Raw genomic sequence first — 19,208 nt, forward strand, 5'->3', positions numbered from 1 at the left:
ATCCCATCCAGCCTTATAGACACGACCAGTCTCTCAGTCTCCTTTGGAATCCGCATTCCACATACGCAATGAATTATCTTACTTAGCTAGGGTCGCAGCCTCCCTAGGACTTTCTAGCGACGCCCACGTCGTCCCAGGCCTTGCGGACGATAGCCGCGGCATCATCTCCAAAGAGATCTCCGGCCTTGTCCACCGTCACGTCTGCGAACTGAATAAAGGTGCAGCGGGAGGGGATCTGGCCGCTCTGCATCGTCTCCCACCAGATCTTGCCGGCTTTCTCCCATCTGTACGATTTATTAGTTACTATAGATTGGCTAACTACCTAAAGTAAATTGGGTACTTACGAGTAGCCGCCAAATGCAACGGAGGCGTTGTAGAACGCCTTGTTCGGGATACCCGAGTAGAGATGCACGCCCCCGTTGTCCTCGAGTGTTATCTTGTAGTCCTTGAAGTTGGCTGGCTGTGGATCTTTGCCCTAGTAGCAGTAAAATTAGTATCAAGTCTCCCTAGATTGCTAATATGAAGGAGTTCTTACAAAACGAGGGTCGTCGTAGGCTGTTCCGGGAGCCTTCATGCTCCGTAGAGCAACACCTTTAACGCCGGGCATAAGACAGTATTCGCCAATCAGCCAGTCGGCTTTGTCGGCGGTTTCATCCTCGACTCTCTGCTTGATCATGATACCGAAGACGTCCGAAACATGTTCATTCAGGGCACCGCTCTGGCCCGTGTAGTCGAGAGGTGAGGTGTGTTCGGTGACGGCGTGCTAGACAAGGGTCAATAACATGGCAAGTAACTGATATAAGAAATATGCGCCTTACAGTGAGTTCATGACCAATAACATCTATGCAGCCAGTGAAGTTGGTCAGAAAATCGTGTCCGTCGCCATACACCATCTGGGCAATCTCCGGATCCCAGAAAGCGTTTTCGTAGTTCTCTCCGAAGTGCACCGAGCTTATGACGTGCATATTCTTGTTGTCGATTGACTTCCAGTTGAATATATCGGCGTAGAAGGAGAGCACAAGGCCAGCATTGTCGTAGGCCTCGTTGACGGCCTCGTCCTTGGTAGCTTTTTGGCCTTCTACTCGAACCACTTTGCCGGGGAGATTGGCTTCGTTGGAGTCGTTTTTGGCATCGTACACGGCACGATAAGTTTTCTCAGTAGTTTCCGAGGTTTGTTCGGTAGTAACACCAGCCTTCTGCTCGGCACGAAGGCCCTGAGATTCTTGGTACTTGGCGTGAATACTTCTAATATGCTCCAAATCCCGTTTAGCGCAAGCGCGGGTGTCATCGTCAACATCTTCGCTGTCGGCAATGTGCTGAAGCATGTGGTCAGGCACTATGTTTTGTCTCTGGTGAACGTTAGCGGCCCTGCTGCCGCGAGGCGCACAGAGTGCTGCGAATCTCTTTTCTCGTTTGTCACAGTAACTCTTGTGAATGGTGAGCGCATGGCGGGCAGACTCGCGGATGGGGTCATCGTTTTTACTGCTGTCGGCAATAGCGCTGAGCATGTAGGGCGGAACTACGTAGCAGACATGGTGGTTGCGGGTGGCCATCTTGGAAATATGAGAAAATGATGGTTGGTAGATAGGTCTGAGTCTTGGGTAGAGACGGAATAGGGACATATAGGAAGATAGAGAGGATGGAGTAGACGAAGTAGATGAGTTGGACGAGTTGGAAGACTTGGGCGAAGACGAAGACTTGGATGAATAAATATATGATCTCGACACGCCAGGGACCAGTAGACTTGAGGTTTTAGAGTAGAAACTTGGTGTAGTAATACGAGGTTAGTCGGATAATGATACTGAAAGCTATGAGCTATGATCTATGAGTTATGTCACTGAGATCATGGATATATTCTAGGAATGGAGCCTTGTTTTCTTGGAAATCTAGCGCCACGGCGACTTTAAGTAGGTACGAAGAGTATAGACATGTAGATCACAAGACGGCAGGCAGGCCACACGAAGGACCTTGCCGTGAGATGTTTGTTATACTCTAGCCTAGCTACCGTAGATACGAGACAGGCACGAGCACATGTGCAGCATAAGGGCAGTTACATCATGAGATAAGGACATCGACGAAAGAACAACTAACAGCACTTGTAAGGTACTAGGGTATGACCTAGCTTACTGATGTAGCTGGATATAGCTGTATGTAGCTGTATGTAGCTGTATGTGGCTGTATGTAAGACTAGTATATCCTATTCCCGAGATATAATATTGGTTTGAATCAAGACTACTGCATACTACTGCCGGTATCATGGCCCGTTGTGGTTCACCGAGAAGAGAACATCAGCTCTCGTTGGCAATTATAGGCTTATGGGATGAGTTATTAGCATTGGCATTGGTATCACCATTAAGACACTGAGCTTGAATGCTTGAATAAGACGCCGCCTTGCTACTACCGTAGCCAATCAAAGCTAGTCCTTGCCTCGAACCTGTCCAAATATGGTCAGAAGCCTGGGGCAGGCGTGGGGAGTTTTCGTCATGCATGTTTATTTCTGGGACAGGAACAAACAAGGAAATCTACATACATGTTAGGTACCTACCTACCTAGGTAAGTCTTGATGGATGAAATGGTCTTTTGCCCCCATGGTCACTGCTGCATCCGTCCATACATATGTACATAGTCGTGCGACGGGAATTACGAATTATCTCGTTTCTCGTTTCACGGCGCCGGATGTGACTTGAGGCTACGAGATGACCCAAAAAAGGCGAGTGACGAATTCAACTATGGCCCGCATGAGATGCCAATCTTGTGACGAGGGTTGCTTGAACAGGTGGTTTATTATACGAAAGAGGTATAATCTATATGTAGACGTAATGTTATAGGGTAGAATTCAAGAATGTTAAAGTCTGGAACTTCTGGAACTTGGAAGTGGTACGTAAAATGTGCCCCATAGCTCCACTAACTTACAGGCGGACAGGGCAGTGGACAGGGCAGTGGACAGGGCAGCGGACAGGGCAGCGGACAGGGGCTGTTGGTGGGTACCTTTATAGGTGGAGTTAGTACGGATTGGCATTAGTTTTACTGGCTTAGGCTCGTTGCTTTATGTGGTATAGAAGCGCTTTTCCAACATTTAAAGCGTCCAAAGCGTCCAAAGCGTTCAACACGTCATAGCGATGTATGCATTATTTAATTCGCATGTGCACATCAACCTGCAATGCATTGGAACTTTTGAGAAGGAGAACAACATCCTCATAGCAGCATGAATAAAATACACTCGACAAACCATTCGACTGACCGAATGTTCGAGGTTAGAAACAAGCTCGCTGACTGAGGCCGAGGTCAGCTGTTGTTTATTCTTATCGTCGTTACATTCGCCCTCCTTTACGGCTTTGGCGGACATTGGCGGACATCCACATACTCAACGGTATATCCGCTTCTGTTAGCCTAGCCGATGTATGTCGAACTTATCAATTATCGACAACTAGTGTAAAATAGATATCATACATATCTTGGTTTAATAGGGGGTATGTGGCAGTGGTGCCTGAAGTACCTACTTATCTAATTCAAGTTAAGGTGTCTTGGTGGGAATAGCCTCATTTTGCGTACGAGTATCACAGGTCGCAGTTTGCTATCATAAGTGGAAAGAAGGTGCAAACGCCAAAAAATGAAAGTATCACCCTTAGATGAAAGGGGGAAAGAAGATGAAGGGTAAGAGCAAATGTATCCGACGGAGTACGCACACGGGACGTTCCTCTCTCACAATGTCTAACCGTTGTACGCCTTCCGTCGTCTCAAGATTCTCAACTCATTTTATTCTGTGGCCTCAACTCCCTGGCTCTGATTGAGTTCTCATTCTAGGTACTTGATGGATGCCATTGGAAATAATCGGAGGCGTATGAAAATCATTGTGATTCACCCACTCTCGTTAACCATCAGTTCAGCTGCAATCTCTCACTACTAACTACCTACCTACCTAATTAACCCACGAAACAACTCAATCCAACCTCCAAGTAATTCTGGAGAAGACAACACGATGTATTTGCTGTCTCTCCTCCTCACCTGCTCTACTCTAGCCTCGGCAACGACGTACTTTCTTACCGTCTTCGCCCCGGACACCGAGGTCGACGGTGCACTGCTGAATGCCGCTGCTCAGGGCTTCTATGCCGGTATCTCAGGACCCGAAACGTACTGTCCTAAGGGCATCTCGTGTCCTGATGTACAAGGATCTCTAGTATATGATGGCCTAACTGGGATGGCTGTGAGTATCTTCTCCTTCTCGATCGAATATTGCTACTCATGCAATGTCTGTTTATAGGTTGAAGTCCCTGGCGGCCAAGCCATCTACGTCGCGCCCTCGGGCCAGATAGAATATACACAAGCGCACTCTGCATACGAGCCGCCAGGCGCTTTAAGGGGGGGTTGGTTCAACAAGACAGTCTTGTCGGATTGCGATCCCGCTCGCAATGTGCTTGACTTCTTACCCGTCGACGGGTCTGGCACCGGCGGTATCAAATTGTGCCCCCAAGTCGAGGAATACATGGCCGGTACAGGTGCTAGCTACCGCTTATATGCTGGGACAGCCGCCTTCAACCTGTCCGGTTGCGTTGATGCCGTTGGTCTCAACTTGCACGGTGTTGCAGCGGATTACGGGTGTTGGCAGTACGCCTAACCCGAACCTAGGAGCCGTTACTATCCCAACATTGCGCTTGTTATTCTGGACAACGATGTGTTTGGGGAAGGAAAAGCTAATACACCCAGTTTGGAACTGTATAGATTTATTTCCCGAGCTTCTGGACGTAGATTTTACTGCGGGATTTTGCCGAAGTAGGCTATTACATGTCCTCTTTATGGATTTATAGCTTGGGACGACTTGGTACGATACTTCAGTGGTATGGGGAACCGATTTGGAACGGGAATCATGGAAACATGGGCGCTGCTCTAGCTTTTTAGTTATATGTCGACAGCTTGGTCGTTCCACTCAAGTATACAGCAAGCAGATGAATGCATATCAGTCCGAGCCTATTGTATTACATTATATTACAAGACCACCACCACTTAATCTAGTAAAACCTCGACATCGAACTCCTGATCTGTCCTAAGCTGGTACTCCGGCAGGGTCGCAGGTCCACAACTCCCTGTACCCAGACCGTGGTGATACCAGTCCAACCTAACAATATGATCATCCCTCTTCCTCTTGCGCAACTCGTACGGGTGCTTACACTCATCTATATCGCGTGTACTATACGGCGTCACACTAAAACTCGCACCTTGATGCTCCCCAAACCTTGCCCTTAACAAGCGATTTGGGTATTCGTCCTCGCCACCCCATCGCGTCCGCAACTCTACCCACCGAATATCCGTGCGGTTGCCACTGTCCTGTGGAAACTCGTAATAATTGAACAGCGAGTCGGCAGCCCATCCCCACGTGTTGATCTGCTGCGCGCGCTTCTTGTCGACGTATGATTCATCCGGGCCACGGCCAAACCATTCTACTACGCGGATGTCGCGTAATCCGAAGGATAAGCCGAAGCGCGCGAATGTGGTGGGGAGGAGGGCGCCGTTGGGCTTGGCTTGCACACGGATGCTGCAGTTCTCAGATGTTAATGTGTAGGTGATCGTTGTATCGACGGCCCAGGCTAGGACGGGAGGAGCCACGCGTCCTTTTACGACAACGATGCAGCCGGATTCTGTTTCGGTGGTGGTTATTCGCGAGAAGTGATGGCGTGTCTGGTGGACTCTGCGATCGACCCATTCTTTGCCATGGGGTCCGCCGCGATCGTTGTCTGTTAATGCGCGGTAGAAATCGAGTGTTAGAGGGACGGTGATGATGTTGTGGTCGGGCTTTGAAGTGTGTGTTAGTGAGGATAATGTGCCGTTGCCGGTGTCAAAGCCGAATATGCTACCGGAGCGAATTGTCACGTAGAGCATGCCGTCTTTACGCTGAATGTGTGGGCGGTCTGGGGCAGAGAGGGTTTTAAGGAGAGTGAGGGATGGCGGCGGGGTTAGGGGGAGTTCGCCTCGGGCTACGACTCGTCCGGGTGTTACCCATTTACTCCCGGTATGCGCCATGAAATCCAATTGGAGCCATGTGTCTGTAGAAAGAGTCTTCGGCAAGCCACCAAGGACAAGCGTTGCTTCGGTATGCGGCTTAACTCCCGCTGGAATGAGGATTTCGTTTCCAATCATCTGTTGCCGGTCGGAAACGAGACTCCAATAACACTTGAGATGGTCTAGAGTTAGAAAATCATAACGGTTTATAATCGTCACTTCGTTGCCTTTCACGTTGAGCACTTGGACCGGTTCGATGGCTTTGCTGTATTCGGTGAGACCTGGGCCTGGGTTATGTAGCGAATCGCAAAGTCCGTCCATAACAAAGTTGCCGTCGTGAGGCTCGTCGGGTTGGAAATCACCACCGTAACCAAAGAACTTCTCGCCGTCTTCCGTCTCAGTGAGAAGACCCTATATGATGAGTTCCATATTAGCTCTAACGTAGTAAGAATTTCATCAAGTCGATATAGACCTACGTGGTTTGCCCACTCCCACACGAAACCTCCCATTAGTCGTGGGTATTTGTAGAATGCCTCGATATACTCCTGTACGGCGCCTGGGCCATTGCCCACTATAACACACGTCAATAATAGGGCAAGGGAAAAACTTCAATGTTACTCACTAGCATGGGCGAATTCACACATAACGAAAGGCTTCTTCCAATCCTTTTCCTCGGCGTGTTTAATCATCCCATCGACAGATGTGTACATCCGACTAAAGATGTCCACCGTCTGGGCTTCTTGGTCGCCTTCGTAGTGTATAAGACGCGTCTTATCAACCTTCTTGATAGCGTCATACATTGCCTGGTGATTACTGCCGTAAAATGCTTCGTTCCCAAGAGACCACATGATAATACTTGGATGGTTCTTATCACGCGTTACCAACTGTACCGCGCGATCTACATAGGCGTCTTTCCACTCGGGATTGTTAGACGCGAAACTCGCTGGATCACCACCAACTTCGCCAAAGCCGTGACATTCGAGATCAGCTTCATCCAACACCCAAAACCCCATCTCGTTCGCAAGATCGTACAGTCTAGGGTCGTTCGGATAATGGGACGTGCGGATAGCATTGATATTGAATATTTTCATCAGCTGGAGATCGTACTTCAGATTTTCGTACGGGACCGTCCTTCCGGATTGCGCGTTATGCTCATGCCGATTTACCCCGCGGATCTTGATCGGCTTGCCATTAACGCAAAAGACGCCGTCGATCAGCTCGGTCCTGCGAAATCCGACCTTTTGAGAAATGTATGTAGAACCAACAGATAGTACTAATGTGTATAGATAAGGTGTTTCTGCCGTCCATTTCTCGGGGGTTTTGATCGGATACTCGTACTTGCACTGTTGCGCCTGTCTTGTGTGAGAATCGGGGGTTACCGTTTTGCCTTCGCGATCGAGAAGCTTGAATGTGACAGTTTCGTTGGCTTTGTTCAGCTTAGTGTCTATCATGAGCAACCCATCCCTATAATCGTCGTCGAGGAGTGCCTGAATATGGATGTCCTCAAGACGAACAGAAGGAAATGAATGTAACCAGACGTCTCTAAAGATGCCGCTGAGCCACCATTGGTCCTTGGAGCAAAGTCAGAACTGATAGAGACTGTGTCCTATAAATATTAAACATACCTGATCCTCGATATAGCTTCCGTCACATCGCTGGTAAACCTCGACGCAAAGAGTGTTTTCCAAATCGGGTTCAATGAACAGCGACACATCGAATTCGCTCGGATTTCTCGAGCCTTGCGAGTAGCCAACTTCTTTTCCGTTCAACCAGACGGTAAATGCCGAATCGACACCCTCAAATCGTAACCGCCATTGATCTCCATCCTTAAGCCTATCCGGCACCTCGAAGCGCATGACATACCGCCCGCATTCGTTATCGTCATACGGGACGTGGGGAGGATTTACTGGAAAGGGGAAGTTGACATTTGTGTACTGTGGACCCTTACCAAATCCCTGAAGCTGCCACATGCCAGGCACCTTGATGAGCTTCCATTCTGTATGGTCGAAGTCGGGCTTATAGAAGTCTCGGGAACCCTTGAAGGGACCGGGAGATAATTCGAACCCCCAAGTACCGGAGAGCAGAGCAGCCCTAGATCGGCTCACATCGCCAGACAGAGCATCCTCTTCAGTGTTGTAAAGATGAAAATGACTCCGAGGCGGGAGAGTATTTCGATGAATAACTTTAAGATTATCCCAATCAGGGGTTCGTTCCGGTTGAACCTCGGTTTCATTTATTTTAACTTGGCTTGAAATCGAAGATGTAATAGGTGATGATTCTTGACTAAGACTGAAACTGGAGCTCGTGATATGTAAGTCCATATGGATGCTGGCATCCTGGCGGATTACCAAGTCGACCTCATCGGAAGAGGGCTTAGAAGTATTAGAAGGCATGGTTAGCGAAGGAATAATTGAGGCTATAAATTTCAATCAAAGCATTCTTAAATTAAACCCGACGGAACTTTTATCCCGTGACCTCGATTTTAAACAGGTACGTGGCGAATGAGATGCGATCACCTCATAAATCAGATCCTGCGAATATATGCTATTAGGTAAAGTAAATAATTCAAGGCCCAGATAATCTCATGATGTTGGTTTCTGTTGGAAATAACGAAGATGGGTATTGTTCTGAAAGACAACTCCGCCGCGGTATCAACCGCTTGAGTGAGTTGATAGACTGTCCTGGAAATGTTGAAAGGTTGGGGATAGGCGGTATGTTCGCCTGAAATTAGAGTGACGCAGGCTTCTAACTCGCTAATTGGCTCGGGTGGTCCCGCGCTCATGTGGAGGTTGGGGATTTGAGGTTCGAAGTTGGAGGCTTAGAGGCTTGGAGACCGAGCGTAGAATTAAGACACCAATAATAGAGTCAGTCCATGCTCTACTAGAGAATCCTCATACCAACCGTTATTCATTGAAGCTTAAAATACTCAACAAGTTCGTAAGGTGTTGAGGGCAATTTTTCATATTTATTTATTATCATTTAACGTCGTTATTTCTTTATGTACCTTCTACTATGCAAGGTTTTAATGGGAAGACTGCACGGCGCCTAGGCCTCTACTTTACGACTCTACACATTTGTTGAAATGGCCAGACAATCGCCCGTGAGGGTAGACTGAATCGTTTACCAATTACGCCATTGAACCAGAGAACGCCGTTGGCCAACCGGAATGTTTTTGACTATAGGATCGTTCCAAATCTTGTCCATGTTAGCTTGTGTTCAAGACCCAAGAGGCAAGTGTTATCAAGGATGCGAACTTACCCGAAAGTCAACTTGATGCTCCTCACGTAATACTCTGCCCAGTTGCGCTTGGTCACCTCTTCCTGACCTACTGGCACGCCACTCCAGGTGACCCTCATCACAGTCACGCCGTCTACATCGTTCTGGTCAAACTCAATCACCTGTTTAGAGTAATGACCGGCAGGCCATTGGTTCAGTCGCCACGTCTGGGTGATCTTGGTCGGTTCCTCAAGGTCTTCATATTCGCCGGAGACATTGCCGTCAAATAGCTCAAACTTGCCACCTTTTTGGGCCCCATCAAATCTCTTTGGAGGTGCACGGGTGAAGGCAGCTAGACGTTGCGGATCAGTGAACGTCTGATACAACTCGGCAGCAGTAGTTCGGAATTCCTCCTGATCGGTTACCGTTGTCGTGTTGACGACGCTGCCACTGTTCTTCTGGGTGCTGGCACCAGCGTCGGCCTTTGATGTAGCACTGGAAGGCACATGGTATTTGGGCGCGGTAAATCCACTCGAGGGATTTGTGCCAGCAGCGTGTTGGATATCCTTTCCATGTTCGGCAATCAAAGCCGGTGTAAGCTTAGCGAATTCCTTTCGTAGCTGTGGTGTGATCTTAGATCGAACTAGATCCTTCACCAGTTGCTTTTCCTGCGACTCTGAGTAGATATCTATGTCGAACTTTTTTTTTCGACGTTAGTACCAATAATGACAGCTACACGAACTACGGGATACCTACAACAAAGTCATCTTCCTCGGTATCGTGGGCAACTTCGGGCACGGTGATAGTACCCGAGACGCTCTCTTCTCCGGGGGCGGTTCCTAGTCCAAGTTAGATGACTTCCCGCTCAGCGATACTCGCAGTAGTTGGCTTACCAGAGTACTCTAAGACGAGCTTGACGTCGTAGATGGTAATGACTTTGCCTTTTCGTTGGCTCACGTCAACATCCCCGTCCATGCTGACAACCTTATTAATCTTGGCGGTGACCTCTCCATCTTCGACCGAGATCTTGGGTAGATTCTCTTCGAACCATTGCCTAGTCCATTCACCGGCATTCTTGCTGACCCAATGCCAGTTGTTTGGGTTGTGGAGAACCATGGTGGGTTTCGGAGAAGGGTAATTCGCACGAAGCTTGGATTTGATTGAAAAAGCTAGAGAGACGAGGCTGTGTTAGCAATCGTCAATTCAACGCGAACAATCGTAAGTTGCGAGTAAATAAAGAGGAAATGAATTAATCAGATATGAGTCTCAAGGACTACAGCTATTGGTCATCAAAGAAAGGGAGTACAAGTCGCTCTATGACTGGTGCCAGCTGGTGTATCATCAGAGATTTCACAAAGGGTGAAAAGTGTGAAGAATGTAGAAATAAATAAAAAGGTGAGGCTTACTGATGACAGATGGACGGGATATTGTTGACTACAGAATCAATCTGCAAGCATATCTGACGAATTGAATAGAAGAAAATATCGGCATGAAGGGCACCCGGCCGACAACAAGAAGACTGTTGTAAGGTTCCAAGGTTAGAAGAAAATGCAGCCGAAAGCTCTAGAATTTCGACGAAGTTTAAGTCGAAGATGAAAAGATTCTGCCAATGAGAGTGGATACCTATCTAGTCCATGTTCGGCGAAATATCGGTCCGTGTATTTGTGAACTTGAAAGTTAAAAGGTGTGCATTATATAAGCCGAGGTATCGGAAGCTAGAGGGCTCTATCGAGGCGAGCCCCACATCAAATTATTCTTATCTCACTCTACATAGGTGCTAAGGTAGGTAGGTACCTAAGGTACCTAATCCGTACTTGCTCACTTCAATACCAGCAGCTACCTAGCAGCTAATCTTGGAATTCATTTACATAGAAGCTGCTGTAGCATTTGTCACCTACCTTATCACCTATGTACATGTATTAATAACAATCACATTAGACGATCAGACGAGATTAAGCTCTGAAAAATCTCCTAAATTGCAGACCACCCGAGATGCGTGAGAGGTGATACGATACGAAATATGTTCTAGCTCGCAGACAACCACCAATAATTATCACATCTCAATCCCGGATGTTACATGCCACTGCACTTCTACCAAGCAGTCAAGCTTTGTGAAGCTAAAGACAATATATTAGAATTATTACTAGGAGAGCCAAGTTCTAGCCCCTAATTCTACATATGCAACTCGGGTTACATCTGGACCCTCAATTAACAAGCGTCAACATGCTCATATTATTGTTATACATAGGTATCTTACCGTCCCCAGCGTACAATTAGTTACTTACTTATATACACATAAGATGTTGCCTCTCAATGGTGCGGGTTCAAAGTTAGACTGTTGCAGTGAGAACCAACCCCCTCGGGTCTCATCTTCGGGTCGGCTTCTATCCGCTTTAAAGTATCAAATCGAATCGTTCAAGGAAATTCATTCGTTTCCAAAACTTACACGTAAAAAACATACCACGGTTATGACGAATTGTATACTATTTATATTAACCGGTCCATGCTAACGAGTAGTCGGACTATCCGTACCTGGCAGGTCCTCTACCGTGGGGATCAGGATGCGGGGTGATTTTTCTCGAACTGCTTTTCTGGAATCACTATGAGCATATGTACCTAACCTAAAGCATACCATACGAATACGTTGGGTAATCTAACTACAAGGAAACCTCCGTACAGTTAGACTCAGACGTCCTTATTATGTTATTATATATACCGAATCGCATATGAGCTTACATCCTTCATGCACATCTACTAGCTACAAAATTCGGTGTGTTGCTCTGCAGCGGGAAGCAGATTTCGTGGACGATCAATGCATACATCAGACAATCCTCACTTCATATGTATGCACGAACAATCTATCTACCTAGGTAAAGTATGAGGATAATTGTTAGCCCTACGAAGTACACTATGATTTTATACAGCTTTACAGATTGACAAGAACAGAATAGCTTCAAGAACTTTCCCGGCTGGTGCAGATCTAACACAAAGGATAGACCAATCACTTCCCGTCCCAAAGTGGAGAGTTCCTTGAAATCTGCAACTCTTAAGCGCCCACAGACCAGAACCACGAGGAAGAAGAAAATCTTGGCCAATAAGATGTGATTATTGTCTTCCGTTTCCAAATATAGATAGAGGTCGACCCATACATCCAACCAATAGTTTGCTATTGCTAGAGTACATATACCAAGTTCGAAGTACCGGGCCCCCTTAATCCCAAGTTAGTCGGCCCACCGGGACCGCCGTTCAGCACTTCTTCGATGCTTTGCAGTCCTACCAAACTCCTCATTCGCTCGTTCAACTGCATCTTGATTAAAAGCACCCTCGGTGGTGCACATGGGGGGTCCATTGGTATGCAAATATAAGAGAACCGGCTTGGATTAATCATACTAAGGACATTTTCATATGATAGACAATAACGAACTATGTAGAGGCCCGTACAGGGGAGGATCTTTTAACAAAATCCTACAATAGTCGAGGTTCGGAACTTATGCAGTGCTATGAGCTTAGGTTAGGCTGTTACATCGGGCATACGATGTATGTATTGTCTGCAGTTTAGCATCTCGATTTGCCAAGACGAGCCTTAAGACAAGACCTACCATGGTACTCAAACACCAAAGGGGGAAGGGAAGGGGTAAAACATCATACGGCTCCTACTTGTTATATGTACCCAACTAAGGTAAGAATTTGTATAAGCGGATAAGGTCAAGGTAACGTCCGTTTCTCTCGGAATTTACCTATACCCATCAGCCATTAACCAGTTGATGAGCCTGTGCAGCCTATGCAGGTATCCAGGGATCTGCCAAGAGAACGCCCCATCCCCCACGTCTTTAGACCAGGGGATCTAGGATCATCACCCTCTAGGTAGTCCATCCATCACTTTTTATCTTTTACACCCTCTTCTCCCACATCGCACAGCATCTTCTCAGCCGCGCCTTTACCATATCCGCCGGCCTTTATATATTCCTTCGCCCCCGTACAATATACGGAATATCGGGTCATGGGAGTAATTGGTGACAAGACAGTTTCCCATATCTTCGGCTGAAGGTCGAACAGGCGAAGGTAGCGCAATAAGCGTCGACCGCCAGTCCATTTAGGATATAAACACAAAGGGCATTTAATTAACGTCCCGTCCGCGCCAGTATCCATCCCTGACTTCCCTACTGTCGCCCTACCCGCGCGTCTTTATTGACACGGGCTACGGCCGCTATAAGTCAAGTGATGATGACCAGTCCGCGTGATGGCACAACCTCTCGACTTCGCCAGGCGCTCAATCCATTGCGGACAACAGCTCTCGGGGGTTACCATAATCAGCTAAACACACCACACTCTGCCGTATCAATTACTTCGTCGCATACTTATGCTGGAATCCATACGCCAGTTAGCTCAATACAACCCTACAACCCTCAAGAATGGGCGCCCACTTCTGCGGTGGGCCCTGAGCGAACGCATCATTACCCTCCGCCGTTGACACTGAACCCACAAGGTAAGCCACTACTTATCTGATGATATCTCGAGTCGTTATGCGGTGAAAGCAAGCTGATAAGGTCGAATGCGCCAGTCCCGGCGCCACCTCCGCCTTATTCCCCTCCCCGGAGTCAAAGACCGAATAGTACGGTTCATGAGACGCCACCAGCAAATATCTCTGCTGCGCGGATTCCCGCTTCAAGTGTTCACCGCCCTTCGCCGGAGCCACCAAACAACCAAAGCTTTCCTCCACCGCCGGGCTCAAATGGACGCGGCGGCTCTCGTGAGAGGCGTTTTGGCCTACCATCATTAACAAGGCGGAGAGACCGAGGCACTCCTGAATCTATATCGCCTCCCGATTCTCACCCTCCTACTTCATTATCTCGACCCCAAACCCTAATGATCCAGGTTCCTAGTCCCCTCAATTCAGCTGAAAATAACGTCCCAACCATACCTCCTAACTCCCGCCGAGCAGCATCAGCGAGTGCGGTTGAGACGCCGACGTCGGCTCGGTCTAGATCAGCGTCGCAATCAAGATGGGAGCCCGGTATGCCCTTACCTCCACCACCGCCGGGCCCTCCTCCCACTCAGTCTAGATCTCAAAGTCTCAATAGGACCAGTGAGCCTGTTGTTTCCCCTCCTACGAGAAGACCACCTCCCAATGGAGTAACTGCGCTCGGCCCCGTCCCGCCAACCCCCGCTGACTGGGTAGGTGAAGAGCAGCAAGGGCGTAGTAAATCGCCCCACCCAATCGGGTTGACTATTGATACAGCTGCTGCGGCTGCGTCTAGCCCGCCGGCTGTCCCCGACTCGGGCTCCGGATCTGGCTCTGCAAGCGCCGGTCTAAATCGGACAGGAGCCGTTCGAGGTGAAAAGTCCTTGCGCGAAAGACGAAACGAGAGTCGGACGCGACAAAAGGCAGAGGAAGGGATCCAGCCTTTGTCTGACATTATAGTTCCTAATGGGTCAGGTTTATCCCGCAGATTTTCAGTTCATAAGGGGACGCCTCGAAGCGGTGGTAAAACAATAGCCGACGTGCCAAGATCTGGAGATGACGCCAATATGGATTCCAGAAATTCGACTCCTCGTCCCTCTGCTGGACTACACCCAGAGACACCGACGCCGCCCTTTTCCCCACGTCCGCAAAAGGCTTATCCGGTCGCAGAGCCCGGCCATCTCATTGCTCCGAAAGCTCTTCCTACACCACCACCACAGAGCCGATCAGCTTCTAACTCCTCTCAAGCACGACCGGATATACGTAGCTTGATGAACGGCATTGCGTCGTCCGATGCTACTTATCCCACTACCAAACAAGCCGTAGTTGGTCAGACAGCCGAGCAATTCTGCCGGAGCAGCATAGAGCGCTTCCAAGCTTTTGCCAACCATGAAGCAGTAGCAGAGTCGGATGCCGAGCGGGTAAAGCTGTTTGCTGATTTCATAGTAAACGAGTCTAGGTTACGTCGTGAAAGATATGCATCGGCGATTGGGGCGATGGGTTCTGAGATCTTCGATCTAACACGGGACTTATTCCGGCCTATGAAAGTGCGGCGTGACTCGACGAACTCACAATCTGGAGAATGGACGCCGCAGATGTCGGAACCAAGATCGCAACGGAACTCAATGACTTCTGTTTTTCGTGAACAAGTACAATCCAACTCTGCGCCGCCTTCTGCACCGCCTTCTGCAAATATGCCAACCTCGAGCTCACCTATTAATGGACCTACGAATGGGAATTGGGCTTCGCAGTATATGCCATCATTATCACCGATTCTTAGCATGAGTGTCAGTGAACATTTAGATGGGTCGAGCTCACGGGGCCGGCCAGCAAGTCGTTGGTGGGAAACGGAGTCGGGAGGGGGAGAACCGAACCGCATGGAAAGAACAAAACGCGAGTCTAAGTATATGGGTGTGCCAAAAGAGGCACGAGAAGCCCTGCAGTGGGAGGATGAACCAGGTACTGCAGATAGCCATGCAGGATCGAGCAAGTATTACTCGGAGAACGAATACCCCCTTGAAAAGGTTGGGTGGCATGAGTCGAAGGAGTTGAGTACACCTCAGCCATTACGAAATTCTCTCTTATCCATAGGTTCATCGGCACCGAACACCCCCAGCCCTTCTCATCTAGATGTATCGCGACTGGTAACGCTACCACCACCTTATCCACGACATCATCCCGCAGTAAACAATAATCATCCAGAACTGGCATCTACTCGTACAAGGGTGAGGTCTCTAAGCGATATGCAAGAGGTCCAGGCGACGAAGGAACGATTCTTACTTGATAGTCAGAGGGTACGCGAGGAAGCTGTTCAGGGAGCCTCTTCAAGATTAAAATCACTACGCGCAAATCTTCATCAAGAGATCAGCGCAGGCAACATGTCATACGCCGAAGCAGCCGCCATCGAGGCTGACACGCAAGCATCCGAAAACGCAAAGGCCAAGGAGATGGACAAGCAGGAGTTCGATCGGTTCCAGAATGCAGTCGTCATGCCACTTAATGAGCTACTCACAGGCCGCATCGCACAGGCCACTTCACTATTTGACGAGCTACGCTCACGCCTTTTCGTCGAGACCCAAGCGCCCAACCCCAATATGCCACAAGAGGAAGGCGACGAGCAACCAGAACTCCTCGAGAAACTGACCCTGCTCAAATGGATCTTCGAAGCCCGCGAGATGCTACACCGCGAAATATATGACTTGCTGAGCGATCGCAATAATCGGTACAAAGAGATGGTGATCACCCCGTACCGACTCTCCGGCAACGAGGAGAAGCTACGGACGGCGGAGGCATTTTTCGTAGACGATGCGTGTAAGCGGCAGCGAGCGTTTGCGGGCGAAGTTCTACAGCGAACATGCGAGTTCCGGGACGTGGTAGAGGAGAACGTAACACGGGGTGTCGATATGCAGCTCAACGCATTCTGGGACCTGGCACCGCCCCTTCGACGACTGCTCGATAAGATCCCAGGGTCGGTCGACGGACACTTTCGCATCCAGATCCCGCCTGCTGAGTACGACGAGAACCCTAGCTACCATCAGCATCCGCTACAGTACCTGTTTAGCCTGCTTCTACACGCCGAGAAGAGCACGTACCAGTTCATCGAGTCGCAGACGAATCTGTTGTGTCTACTGCACGAAGTCAAAGAGGCAGCGATGAGTGCGCGTGCGAGAGTAGGCGAGGCGGAGGGCCAAGACCCGCGTGTCATCGAGGAGGAGCGTGCGGCAGAACAGACGAGACTCACAGACGATCTCAAGGAAAAAGTGCGCCTTGTGCAAGACCAATGGGAGAGCGCTCTCGGCGAAGCTATGAAAGGCGTTAAGGAGCGCGTAGGCGAGTGGCTCCTATCGACAGGCGGATGGGACGAAAGTCTCGAGGATGGCGGAGTTGGCGGCGTATAATCCCCTCTTCCTTTTTTTTTCCTTTTTTTTTTCACCAAGGTTGCTAAAGCGCTAGACGAAGGTTCCAAAAACAATGAGAAAAAGTTCTAGGTGGGAGCGTTGGTGTAATGAATTGAATCATGTGTGCGCAGCTGAAGATTTATGCTTGCTTGCTTGATACCCCCTTTAGCCAATGGCGGATTATGATGATTATATGATACGGCCGATTTTGTTTACTCTTTGCGGTTTTGGGGTGGATGGGATCTATAGAGTATGTCTTTATGAGCCGGCGGATCTATATACCTAGGTATCTAGATATAAATATTAAATATTGTCATGCCCTTGAGCTGTATCATCTACGCGAATTCGTATGTACTTTTCAAAGAGTGATTCTTCATGAATTGAATTAGTTGAATTGATCTGGTACTAGATCTTAGAATCGAGAGATGAAGTCTACTTTAGATTATCACGGTAAGTACTAAAGTTGTGTTGCTAACTTATCAGAATCTTCTATAATAATTACAAATATTAAGACTCGCGTTTAGCCAATAACCGCTCGTTTTCATCTAGTTAACGAACAATAGGCCGACGAAGGGTAATATAAGGCAAAGAGATCTTGCTCAGCCTGAATCTATAATCATTTCTCGATCAATATGATCAGCCTCTCTTAGATGATCAGAACCAGAGATTACATTAAAAGTTAACAAGTTTGGTGAGCTACATTGTCAACCCCTGACTAAGTTTATTGGGAGATGCTGTGGCGACAAGGTGGAATGCCCCGGAAGCAACATAAACGATATGTAGGTTACTGTATGGATCAAACTACGCTTGCAATACATGCAGAAATCACATTATTGCTGCCCAACTTTGGATTCAGGCTAACAATATCGAAACATAGATAGAGTAAAGTAGCTACTAAGTTAACCCTGCCACTGCAGAAGATGACTTGGCGCGCGTTGCGCTGCGAACTCCCTATCCTACCGTGCTGAGGAAAAGGCAAACTATGATGCTGCTGACAACGCCTGGTTTATCTCTCTAAACCACATACAATCTTGTTAAACTGTTTCATAGGTCGGCTTTGTTAACCCTTATCCATCGAACATGCTCGACTAATGCCTGCTACGCTTGAGCTTTAGAATCAGGATCTAGGAAGAACAAAAGCTTACTAAGAAATATCAACTGAACTACTCAATTCAAGCTGTTTCTGATACGAATAAAGACCTGTCAGGTTCAACAAGGAATCTATTGAGGCGGTATGTTCTCAAACTCATTTCGTCCACAGTGTGAGCAGTAGGTGGGTTTCTCGAGTAGTGGTGACTTTGTTTGTATGGGGTTGTACTGAATAGGCCAGGTGAATATTAGTGTCCATTCTTGAGAACATAATTATGGCACTTGAACCTATAAGTAGAAGACGACGGACCCGTTGTAGATTGATTCATTAGAACTCATAGCCACAGTACCGTGTCAGAAACAATTTGAAGGGCTTTTATTGATAGAGTATAGTTACTGAGAAGAGATGTAACTGGTGGTAATGGCTGAGCCGGAAGAAAAGCGCAAAGCATAAATTATCTTTTGAAAATTCCCAGGGATATATATATATATACTACTTCCAAAAAAAAAAGTACGTAGGAGTTGAATGGCGTCGTTAAGTTGCAGAATCTGTGTCCTACCTCTGTATGCCCATGATCCCCTCAATCCACCCAACTTTCGCGAGTGAATGTATTATATCGAATGCATTATTAACCTAAACAAGAAGCATTATGTAAAGATACGCATATAGTAAAGGGCGTAGTATATGAAGACGGCAAGGGGGGTAGGAGGGCAAGGTTCTTACCATGCAGAAAGTGTTGATAAACGGGAGTTAGGCAGTGATGCAAAGTCGAGCAGGCTTGTCGGATACCCTCTCCCTCACGATCGATATCATAGTGGTAGCATCGGGCAGAATGTATGCTGATCGTCTTCAATGTGCATATGCCCAAAAAGTAACTCTGTGAGTATCATCGCAAATGATCAAAAATCTAATCATATACTCAACAGTATCCCTTATTAAATATTTACAAAAGAAAGAATCAAGAAAAGGGGGTTCAAAATAAAGCTAAAAGTATACGGTAGTGTGACGATAGGTACCATGTAGAATGTTGAGATGCTAGAAGTTATAA

General features: G+C 47.9%; 5 protein-coding genes across 5 annotated transcripts; 2 read left to right on the top strand and 3 right to left on the bottom strand.

The window, feature by feature from the left end:
* Nucleotides 1-103: 103 nt before the first annotated feature.
* On the bottom strand, nucleotides 104-1,553 carry F4813DRAFT_393863 (Metalloprotease; the record flags this gene model as incomplete). The annotated part of the gene is made up of 4 exons (XM_049247486.1): nucleotides 104-284; nucleotides 345-475; nucleotides 536-763; nucleotides 819-1,553. The coding sequence occupies 4 exons, from the start codon at nucleotides 1,551-1,553 to the stop codon at nucleotides 104-106; spliced, it is 1,275 nt and encodes a 424-aa protein (XP_049095255.1).
* Nucleotides 1,554-3,573: 2,020 nt separating this feature from the next.
* On the top strand, nucleotides 3,574-4,808 carry F4813DRAFT_275555 (uncharacterized protein). Its single transcript, XM_049240435.1, has 3 exons — nucleotides 3,574-3,654; nucleotides 3,743-4,204; nucleotides 4,262-4,808. Exons 2-3 carry the CDS (start codon nucleotides 3,980-3,982, stop codon nucleotides 4,613-4,615), a joined length of 579 nt encoding a protein of 192 aa, XP_049095256.1. The 5' UTR covers nucleotides 3,574-3,654; nucleotides 3,743-3,979; the 3' UTR covers nucleotides 4,616-4,808.
* Nucleotides 4,809-5,001: 193 nt separating this feature from the next.
* F4813DRAFT_393865 (glycoside hydrolase family 2 protein) lies at nucleotides 5,002-8,387 on the bottom strand (the record flags this gene model as incomplete). Its single annotated transcript, XM_049247487.1, has 4 exons — nucleotides 5,002-6,405; nucleotides 6,471-6,565; nucleotides 6,617-7,565; nucleotides 7,620-8,387. The coding sequence occupies 4 exons, from the start codon at nucleotides 8,385-8,387 to the stop codon at nucleotides 5,002-5,004; spliced, it is 3,216 nt and encodes a 1,071-aa protein (XP_049095257.1).
* Nucleotides 8,388-8,800: 413 nt separating this feature from the next.
* On the bottom strand, nucleotides 8,801-10,639 carry F4813DRAFT_375330 (activator of Hsp90 ATPase). Its single transcript, XM_049245005.1, has 4 exons — nucleotides 10,104-10,639; nucleotides 9,967-10,049; nucleotides 9,253-9,908; nucleotides 8,801-9,189 (listed from the first exon to the last, which is right to left on the bottom strand). The coding sequence occupies exons 1-4, from the start codon at nucleotides 10,324-10,326 to the stop codon at nucleotides 9,171-9,173; spliced, it is 981 nt and encodes a 326-aa protein (XP_049095258.1). The 5' UTR covers nucleotides 10,327-10,639; the 3' UTR covers nucleotides 8,801-9,170.
* Nucleotides 10,640-13,434: 2,795 nt separating this feature from the next.
* Nucleotides 13,435-17,070, top strand: F4813DRAFT_393867 (uncharacterized protein; the record flags this gene model as incomplete). Its single annotated transcript, XM_049247488.1, has 2 exons — nucleotides 13,435-13,696; nucleotides 13,772-17,070. 2 exons carry the CDS (start codon nucleotides 13,435-13,437, stop codon nucleotides 17,068-17,070), a joined length of 3,561 nt encoding a protein of 1,186 aa, XP_049095259.1.
* Nucleotides 17,071-19,208: the final 2,138 nt, after the last annotated feature.

Source organism: Daldinia decipiens (genome assembly GCF_022478715.1).
Source record: "Daldinia decipiens strain CBS 113046 unplaced genomic scaffold F4813scaffold_50, whole genome shotgun sequence".
Classification (NCBI taxonomy): domain Eukaryota; kingdom Fungi; phylum Ascomycota; class Sordariomycetes; order Xylariales; family Hypoxylaceae; genus Daldinia; species Daldinia decipiens.